General features: G+C 36.7%; 1 protein-coding gene across 1 annotated transcript; it reads right to left on the bottom strand.

Moving 5' to 3' along the window:
* Positions 1–530: 530 nt before the first annotated feature.
* Positions 531–8973, bottom strand: LOC149283326 (flavin-containing monooxygenase 5-like). The gene is made up of 8 exons (XM_089497656.1): positions 8842–8973; positions 8046–8234; positions 7297–7459; positions 6035–6177; positions 4271–4470; positions 2727–3076; positions 1209–1281; positions 531–870 (listed from the first exon to the last, which is right to left on the bottom strand). The coding sequence occupies exons 1-8, from the start codon at positions 8971–8973 to the stop codon at positions 531–533; spliced, it is 1590 nt and encodes a 529-aa protein (XP_089353782.1).
* Positions 8974–11177: the final 2204 nt, after the last annotated feature.

The following is an 11177-nucleotide window of genomic DNA, read 5'->3' as shown; positions in this document are numbered from 1 at the left end:
TAAAAAAAATCATTGTTAATTGTGACACTGAGAACTTTGGTTGCACTATTCTTACTATGTGAACAGGAGGTTTATTTTTTTATAAAAAGTTTCAGGGCTAAACATACAATGGACACCTGACCGATATTTGATGGCCCGCTTAATAAAAAGAAACCTTTGAAAGCAATAAAATAGTATTTTTCAGGAAATGTGGCAACCCTAGATATATTTTTGTTTAAAATATACAAAGGGAAAAGCAAGTGTAATTTTTTTTTTATTGGAAACCCATTTACATTTTGTTTCTCAAAAGTAAAGATAGAATATGTCAATATGTGTAAAGCAGAAAAAAAATCAAGACATTCAACTTTTAGAAGTAGGACTTCAATTTTGTATTCATCCACCAAAGAAGACACATTCAGTTCTCATTACTGTATTTACTGATGCACAATTCAATAGAATGCGAAAAGTCCTAAATGTAGTCATCTTTCACTTTGAAATAGGCAAATATGTTTAACCCTTGCAGTATATTATATCATGTATCCTACTTCCAATCAATAGTAAAAGACTACAGTGGCAAGAAGCACCACTATCCCTATAATGATTAAATTCACTATAGGACTTCCTTTGTTAGAGTCTATATGTCGAGTTCTCATTGGTTTCAAAGCTCGATTCCATTGAGTGAGGATGGCTTTCCTTGCCTTGTCCCACTTTCCAGGCCCAAAAAGTCGATACTGGTACGGTGTACATGGTCCAAAAAAAACTTGCCAGGCCAGCTTTGGATCAGTCAAAAAAAGGCTTGCTATGTTTGGTCTTACACCTAATAACTCTGCAAGTTCATCCATATATTCCATATAGTCCACTTGTATGGTGTGGCGTTGGCTGCTCACATAGCTGACAATAAAAGATTGGATGCATAGGTTATATAAAAGCATTGATATTTCTTACAAACAAAAAATATGTGCAATGTTCTGGAATGAGTACAGATCTAGACCTAAAGGAGATGACAGAGAATGTTTAGGAGATTCCCAAATAGAAGGGAAAGACAAAGAGTGTGACATTATTTTACATATATCTGATCATTAACTGATGAAAGTAATAAATACATGCATATGAAAATTCAATTTTAACATTTAGATTTCTATATTACTAGTACTACTAAGATGTGTAGAGATAGCTCTGGTAATCAATATCCAGGGGGTTTCAGTTTATTATACGAAAATTAGATTTACCGGTTTTCCATTTCTTCCTTCTTTCTCTGGATATCTTCCTTCATGGCACTAACAGATGGCATTAACTGATTACCTGCAAGTTCATTATAAAGCTTTGTTTAAATGCCAAGAAATGGTATTTGTAGCTTTTGTCTTCGTTTTTCAAAAAGTGTAAAACATGTTATCATTAGGCTCCAGTAAGCTTAGTAAGTTATTGTAATGGATTAGTTTCTCATGTCTCATGGGCATCTAATAAAACCGCTTGATCTATAATAAAACACTGCACACACACACATATATATGTATATATATTTACTGTATATGTAAATACAGTGCTGTGGAAAAGTATTTTTGCATATTTGTTAAACTTACAGCTATCCAACACTAACTGGCCGTATGTGAAAAAGTAATTGCCCCTTAGTTACTAAATCAGCCAATTAACCAAATATAATTGATAATTGGGTTCAGTTTAAGCCACACCAGGTATGATTACCACCAGCCCTGTTTAATCTAAACATCAATTAAATAGAACCTGTCTTGAAAAGTAAAGTAGGCTAAAAGGTCTCAAAAAGAAGCACATGATGCCACCAATGAAAAAATTCAAGAACAGATGAGAAGCAAAATCATTGACATCTATCAGTCTGGAAAGGGTTACATAGGGTTCCTCTAAGAGATCATTGATGACTCATCCAGAAGGTCACAAAAGAACCTGGACTAACATGTACAGGACTTTAGGCCTCACTTTTCTCAGTTCACAACCTTCGACATTAAGAAAGTGACTGGGCCAAAATGGCATCCATGGACCAGTTACAAGGTGAAAACCACTACTGATGAGTCCTGGATCTTTGGAAAAATATTCTGTGGACTGATGAGTCAAAAGTGGAAGTTTACATCTGGAATAACCCATGATGTAAACACAGCATTCCACAATAAGAACATCACACCAACATTCAAACAAGGTGGTGGTAATGTGATGATTTGGGGCTGATCAGGACCTGGGAAACTTGCTATAATTGGTAGAAGCATGAATATCAGAAAACTTAAAGGAGAATATCTGACCAAAAGCTCAAGCACAATTGGGTTATGCAGCAGTGCAATGATTTGAAGCACACAAGCAAGTCCATCTCTGGTGCAAAAGAAACAAAATGAAGGTTTTTGGAGTGACCCAGTCAAAGTCCTGACTTGAATCGTATTGTGATTCAGACATGAGTTTAAAAAGGCAGTTCGTACAGATTGGGATTCTCAAATAGTGGTATGTGCGGTGGGAAGCCAGAAGGAGAGAAGAGAAAGGGTGAATTAAGAAAAAAAAGAGAAATGAGTGAGAGGAGAAGTAAAGACTGAAAGAAAAAAAAAGACTGGAGAAAGAGAGCAAAGAAATAACAGGGGTCGACCGGAGGAGTGAAGATGTAGGGGAGAGACATAATGGAGTATAGAGAGGGGAGACAATAAAGGGGGGGGAGAAGGAAAAGAAGAGAGAAAATAGATAGCTAGGTTCAATGACCATTCCACTTAAAATAAGTGCAAATGTTTCAGTCTTACCATTGAAAACCCTGGTAGCAAGCCGGCACTGGAGTTCTGAAATAGGCATTATGGCACCAAGTGGCTGTATTAAGCCAATGACAGCTAGGGTTTGTTTTTCAAGCTCTGGAGAGAAAACATATTTATACAAGGAGATCTTGTTCTTTTGGACTCTGAGATGTTCACAGAAAGGAAAATCAAAGCTATATCCAGTTGCAAAAATTACAGCGTCAATGTTTTTCTCCACACTTCCGTCTTCAAAAATGGCATCTGTTTCAGTGAATTTGACCACGTTAGACTTTATGACCACTGTACCCGCAATAATACGGTTTGGAAGATCATCATTCACCATTGGGTGCTGGCTAAATATTCTACAAAAATATATCATAACATATTTACAAATTAATATACAGAGAACATTTGTTGAAATAAAAAATTGAATTACAATGTTTCAGCACATGTCTTGCCATGTAGGTCAGGCCTAGGACAGTGTCCCTCCAAAATACATAATTGAGCTCAGGACAATTGAGACATTGGCCTCAAATTCCACGATACACATGTGGATCACAAAAAAGGGTCGACAGTGTGTAGCGTTAAGTGACATTCTAGGCTAAGAGCACTCCAGATCTGTAGCCTGAGTACCAAGTGTTTTCCCCAGCACAACCGAAATAACATGAACAATAATTACAGGGGGCATCTCGGTATAAGCTTATGAATAATCATAAAGTTCTGCTGTTTTGCTTTTTGCCCTTTTCTGTCTTTGTTTTTTATCAATGTTTATCTTTTCAGTGCTTGTTATGATTGTTGCTTAGTAACATATAAAAATGAAAAGAAATGGCATGTTGTTTTCTTGGTAATGCCCCAGGCTTCATTAACAGTAGAAGCAGTGTCATGTTGTAGATCTTTAATGCAATGGATTTTTTTATCACAAGTCCTTAAATCAAGTATACCAAGTAACAGCATTTTACGAATAACTGCTCCTATTAACAAATGCTTTCTGTCAAATACCATTAGCATTCTGAAATAAGATGGTTATTATGTACCAGTGGCGGAACTACCAGGGTTGCAGGGGGCGTGACTGCAACCGGGCCCTGGAGTTCTGCCTGTCAGGGGGGCCCAAGGGGTGCCGAGCGGTCGTTTTCAGCAACCGCTCGCCGCCCTTCTGTCTCCTCTGCTCCCTGCCGCCACCTGCCTCAGCGATGCCTCAACTGCGTGGGAGCGTGAAGCGTCTGTCTCGGGTGCCGGTGCTTCAGCAGTGAAGCCCCGCGTACCGCGGCACAGCAGAGAGACAGAGGCCTCGTGCCCCCACCACAGGACTGCAGGTAAGTGACCTACAAAGGGGGTAGGGAGAGGGTAGATAGTAAGAAGGGGTGTAGGGAGAGGGTAGATAGTCTGAGAAGGGGGGGAGGGGGTAGATGGTGTGAGAAGGGGGGCTTTAACAGATTCTCGCACCGGGGCCCTGAGGCTTCTAGTTACGCCCCTGTTATGTACCCTTTGATCCACTATATTAGCATCTTAAGGGGTACATATAATATTGGTTGAGAAACTATAGATCACAAACATACCTGTGTTTAGGTTTCAGGCCATAAGTAGCATGGTCAAATCTCTTATTTATCTTGGATTCGCCAATCCAGTTCAGTAAGGTAGTAGGTAATAAGTGTTTAAGAGTGTTTAAGAATCGAGTAAGAACAATCATGTCCACGGGATAACCATAGTCCGAGACCCGATTCAAAACCCAGGATCCTCTTCTGGTACTTAAAAAGACCTGGAGAACAGAATCTTTTATTGGATGCACTTAACACTTAAAAACTGAAATGTCCATTCCTCTACCTTACCAAAGAATGTATGCAGCAAACACTTCAAAGTAAGAAAGTAAGTACTTTCAAAATAAGAATTTAGATTTGGTGTATTGTCTCTCCCGATTAATTGCCCTTTTACTAGTGGTACACATGGCACACATGCACAATCAGTTCAAAGCTAGCAAGCTTGCTTTATTTGTTGAACTTTGCTTTAAAATATTTCTTGATGTCTTATGGGGTTTATTTTACATTTAAGGACAGCACCCACTAGAAATGGGCAAGATCGTTTCACATCATGTACCAAGGATGATGACCTGAGGGGAGTTGGATGCTGGATATTTTTCTACTTTACATGGTTTAATATCCACTTTAAGAAAACATGAATCGTTTATCTTGCACAAAAACACAAAAACTAAGCAAGCTAAAGCTCAGCTATGTGATATTTTGTACAATATATGTAAACCAAAACCAAAGTTTTGTAACATAGATTAATGTGCAGGCTTTCAAATGTTTAACATGACTGATTTGCTTCTGCAGTGATATTGTCGGAAGTTGAAGAAAAGGTGTATCAAAAAAATTCAGTTTCTTAATTCATTTTGTTTTATAGAAGCTTTGTAGAAAATATCTCTGACGAATGCACACTGTAAATGCTTTGGAATGTAACCTTGACTACTTATCAGTCCTTAGTATAAATCCACAATAAGGTTTGTATTTGACCCATGTGTCCAAATGTCTGGAGATATTAGTAGACCAGGGGCCTGGAGTCCTCCGCTTTCTGGTACCACACTGGATGTTATTTCAAGGACAGTGTCTTAACCTCCATGTGGGGTCATAACATTTTTAGTCTGGCCTATTAACATAATGGTGGAGACTGGGGAAACTATGGTTGGAGAAGGCTGGAGTGGAAGATCCAGCGTGTCAGATGAGCAGACTCCCATGGCAGCTTGTGAGGCAAAAAACCTAGTCACGGAGATGGGACCCAGTTATGAATTTGGCCTTTTCTTTTAATCATGAGTTACAAGGTTAGGTCTGCCTTATAATTACAACCAGAGATAGGGATACATTACTTTGATGAGAACAACTCATGATTTAATGAATTCCTTCATAGGACATATTTTGGAACTGCACAATCCTGAGCATTTACATTGTGTAAAACCTAGAATACTTAATTACTGTATTTAATGACTATGCCGAACTGCTTTTCCTTGGAATTCACTTTTTTATTATTTTATGTTTTGAGTATTTTTTAGGATTCTCTAAACCACTTTTAGTAGCTGAGACAGATATAGGAACACAGGTATTATAGACACAGGGTATTTGTCTTCAAAATATTTTATACGTGGATTATTTATTATTTGTACTGATAAAGCCACACGTAAAACACACACAATTATAGCGCTTGTATTTGAGTACCACCTCCTTTTTTTGGGTAAACAGTAGTTTTGGTCGTAAATTACATATTACATATTATATTATATATTTTACCTTGGAGTGCCAAACCACACATTGTTGTCATTTAAAAAAGCAAACCTGTTCAGCTGTCCTACTGAGCTCCACTGCAATGTCACCGCCAGAGTTGCCGATTCCGACTACGATCACTCTTTTTCCTTTAAATGCTTCCGGAGCTTTGTAATCTCGACTATGTATGTACTGTCCTTTAAACTTCTCAATGCCTATCAGATATTAAGATGGATAAAGATACCGGTGACATCTTACATTTTATTATACTTTTTATAACTCTGTTCAACCAGTGTCAGGAGATCATAAAGATTATTAAATATTCGTGTTTTAAAATACACATGACTGCCGTATAAAGGAATATATGATAAATAGATTCAACTACATTGGGTCACATTCTGCACTTTTATTATTTGGGTGAAAAGGTCTGACAACACTTGTAAATACCAGTTCAAGGAGTGACTGTATTTGATAAAACACATGATTTGATCTGTACTTTATGCTCACACTTGTATTGATAAGGTGATATTTTGTGATTATCTTGTCGGTCCAAGTAATGTCATACATGCAGGTATAACAAAAAAGCTTGACTCCTCATAACCATGCAAATACCTTAAAATATATACTCTTCTTAGTTGGTGTCTTTTGGGGAGTTGGGAATTTTCCTTTAAATACAAAATCATTCTCTGTCTGATTGCATTGATGTCTTAAAAATCTTTTATTGTGCGAACTAAGAAGCATGCAGAGAATTTTTTTTTTAATGTAAATGGTAGGAGTACTCTATAGAGATGGCCAAATGCTTCTTCTCTCTGGATGGCAGTAATCCTTAGCTTGCCAAATGGAAGTGTTAGACTGGCAAAGCTTCTGACTGTACCAGTGTCACTATCATTTTACAATGGAAGAAACCATGACTTAGCAAATAATTATGTATCCAGGGAAGGGCTGGCAAGGAAGGCTAGTAGGACAATTGCCCTGACTTTTGCTTTTATAGCAATTATAGAATAACCACCTGGATGTCAAGCGTAAGAAAGGCTTTAGATAAAGTTTCCTTGATGACTGCATGCTCTTTGAGTGTGTTTTGGACAGGAATAGATAGTATACACAGGGCATGTTCTCTCTCGGATATTTTTAGTACTGGGATATTTGGTTGGATTTGCCCAAAAGTCTGCATGCTGCCAGCCCACATCTGTCTGTATCACTGAGTGCTGGAAGGCAGCCAACCAACGTGCTACATTGCCAGCTTGCCTAACATTGTAGAAAGCTAGCACTATGCGAATGCTCATATAATACCAACATTAAATAAATGTATTGTCTTCTATTTGAAGTAAACTGACCTGTGAAAGCATCCAGTGGGAGATGGGCATTTGTGTGGTGTCCACTGCAAACTAGGACAGCATCAAATACAGCCGTTGCCTGCTTGCCCTCATTTTCAGTGACAACATCCCACTGGCCGGTTGTAGAAAAGTCTGGACGCTTCTTTATGCTACAAACGATTGTCTAAAAGAATTAATAATTTGGTTAATAAAGCCTGAATATTTCAGGGCATACCAACTAAAAATATGAACAAAAGATTCAAATGTTACGTCTACGCAATCATTGTAAAATCATTGTATTTCATAATTTATACTGGCTATGAAATCAGAGTATGGACAGCCATTTTAAAACCCACATGGTGCCATAATACTTTAAAAATAATGAATATTTTAAAAGTACATGTAGGGAAGTTCATATTCCACCTTGTTCTGGAACCACAGTCCATAACTCAGGGCCTAGTTCCTCCTATTCAATGTTATGCCTGTACATAGAACATATATTGAAAATATTGACATCCAAGCATTACAAAAGAGTTAAATGGAAAATAAAAAATGATGATAGTCAACATTACTCATGATATACTTTCAAAACCCTTTAGGGACCCATAGTATTCGCACACACACAACTTTTAACCAACACTGTTATATTAAAATAGTTTTTTTACCCCGGCTGACACATTTTATTATAAGAAAGTACAATGCATTATTATTAAAGCCAGAATGTAACCAATGGATCTTATTTTGCTCAGTATATCTAAATGGCATCTTACCTTGAACTGGATGTATTTTGTCAGCTGGAAATGCTCAGCATACATTTTGAAATAATTGAAGATCTTAGAGTTGTGCATATAATTCGGGAAATCATCAGGAATGGGAAAATCACTGTAACACATCATCTCTTTGGACGTGTTAATAATAACAGACTTGTAGATACTTGCTCTGCCTTCTTCAGGATCTTCCTGCAAATTACAATTGGAACAGTTTATAGTATAAATCATCATTGGCCGCATAGAAGATTATTTTCAGAGCTTTTGAGAAGATTAGGGCGCTTTGGCCCTGGAGCAATTTTACAGCAATGGTCCCTTCTCTGGATTTCCTGCCTTTAGCAACCTGTTTTTCTGCTTTCTGCCTCTTGTGCACACACATACATATAAATCATACATCCACACATTTGGCCCTGGCGAGGGGGTATTTTTTAAAAAGAAATATAGGGGTACCATAGGCTTCTATAAAATACAAAAGGTAAAAAGGGGGCACCAAAAATGAATCATGTAACCTGAAGTGTATTCCACTTCCAAATAAGGGCCAATATATTGTAAAAATTGTAACTATATATATATATATATATATATATATATATATACACACACACACACACACACCGGTATATATACAGCAGTGTTAATTTGATCACAGAGAAGGCAAGAGTCACACTCTCTGCTTGGAAAATAAATAATAAAAATACATTTTGTTAAAATAGGCACTGTTCTATAAGCTATATAATTATAACAGATCCATTATGAAAAAATATTTTGAATATAACAGTAAAAATGAGTGACTACTAACTTTGAACCGCCATAGACCACCAATGTCATCAGATTTCTCAAAGCAGGTAGGTTCCAAACCTTCATCTAGACAAGATTTAATGGCAACCAGACCACTGGCTCCAGCTCCAATCACAGCAACCTTCTTGCCCATTGTGTCCTACAGCATAAAAAAAAATGCAACATTATTTTTGCTAAATTGTAATATGTTACCCACATAATAACTTGTAACTTCCTCCGTACATCAGTAAAATGATGGTAATTACAAACAAAAACATTTTGACAAGGAGCATGACAAAAATCTATTAGACTATTAATCAGTGGCTTCAGTGTGTGCCACAGGTTTACAGTTTATAAAGCTTCACTTACACCCGACAGCAATGAAATGTATGTAAATTCTGTAGTACGTAATGGAGTCCCTGTACCAGCACTGTGTGATTAATTGAAGCGCCTGCACTGATGTATATATTTCACATGGATAACGACAACTCTAGGTCACTTGATTTTCCAATTCCGGACCGCTTTTATATGTACAATGGCTGCACATTTTGCACGTATAAGAGTCTTGTTGAGAAAAACCAATAAGAGTTTCTGTGGGACAAAGTTCAAAGTACTCATAATTAAATGTTACAAAAGATAAAGCGATGGAAAGAAGGTCGTAAACAATGTTTCAAGGAACCCTCAAGCACTATAGAACCCTTGCGTTTAGTTAATACTTGATGTATTTGACAATAGAAGTGAAGACCTGCATGATTTTTAAGAATGATATATATATACAAAAAAACACTTAGACTCAATCGGATATGGAAAGCTGCTGAAAAGCTTGCCCTATGGAGGGTCCCTGCTCAGGAACGTCTTAGCTCACTTGTGCCACCACAGTAGAAAAATCTCTATCAACATGTCAGACGGCAGTCCAGAACTGGAAAGCGAGGCACATTTTCCTTGCATGGGGGAACCAACAATTCCAGATTTTAGCCTTCATTGGGCTCATCAGTGAGGTACAGCTGGTATCCCTCTAGGCACAAGTGATCAAGGAGGTCCATATCCGACGGGTGAACCCCATAAGATATCTCCAAGAGGCCATTAAGTGACTATCCGTTCTTAGAGTTGTTCTCAAACCTTTCTGTGTGTAATTTCACCCTTGGGTAATATGTTAACATGTAGATTTTGTTATTTCATTAATAAAATGCCTTGGGAAAAAATGTAGCTAACTGAAAAATGTTCCTGTTACATTTTTACTACTTTACATGATTATTTAAGTTAAATTTTCAAGCTGTTTTGACAAATAGAACATATAAATTTAACTATTAGTTAAATGTGTTTGATACATATCTTATCAAATACATACATACACATTCTATATATATATAAATATATATATAGATTGATATTACAGTATCATATACCATAGTGCCATACAATGGGACATTACAGGGAGTACATGATAAATTAGACTTACAGAAGGTAGCACCTACATTTATATGCAATTCACAATCTGTTATTTGCATTATATATATATATATATATATATATATATATATATATATATATATATAGTATGTGTCTGTGTTTATGTGCGTGCAAGAACAAACACACCTACTTAATTATATATATTTATGTACAATCTACAGTGAAACAATATAATAAATCACACCAAGATTGGATTAAGTCATCTAGAAAGAAATACACAAATATTTAAGGTTAAACAATTAAATCTAAAGTTATAAGTAGTTGCTATTTCTTACGGATCTTATTTTGCTTGCTTAACCTATATAATGTATATATTCTTTTTATGCAGCTTTGCTCACCTGTCTGTGCTTTACCTGCATCAGTCTGAATGTAAGCACAGATTTCCTGATTTCTTGCTTGCAGGACCTGCTCGGTTTAGATTCTGTGTATTGTCTTTAACTCTTTGGATGGTAAGCTAACAACCATAGACCATTAACTTACTGTACTAGTTAATAATATTCCAGCATAAAAGGTGTTAATGAAAGAGGGCTGTCTGAGAGGGGCGTGTACAAAACCAGTTAACCAATCAGGAGTAGGATTGTTACAGTATACGGAAGAGGACTGTGGAGCATGACTACGTTGATTCTATGTAGTGACCTTTATTTATACTTTATTTTACTTTGGGCAACAGCTGAGTGATTTAGAGTAGGGAAAATTAGGCCTAAATCATTTTAGGCAATTGAAAGCAGATTATACTGCATTGTATTTAGCATATGCAGTGCATGTTTACTACGTACATGAGGAGTGTACATTTCAAAGGAGGGAAAATGTTAGAACAAGATGTTATAATCTAAAACTAGCGGGCCAGAGGTTTAGATGTAATGTAAAGAAGTTTTACTATACTGGGAG

Source organism: Sceloporus occidentalis, unplaced genomic scaffold, assembly GCF_023333645.1.
Source record: "Sceloporus occidentalis isolate IW3139 unplaced genomic scaffold, rSceOcc1.0.p SCAF_106, whole genome shotgun sequence".
Lineage (NCBI taxonomy): Eukaryota > Metazoa > Chordata > Lepidosauria > Squamata > Phrynosomatidae > Sceloporus > Sceloporus occidentalis.
Note: the sequence above shows the minus strand (reverse complement) of the source record. Positions and strands in the feature narration are given on the sequence as shown.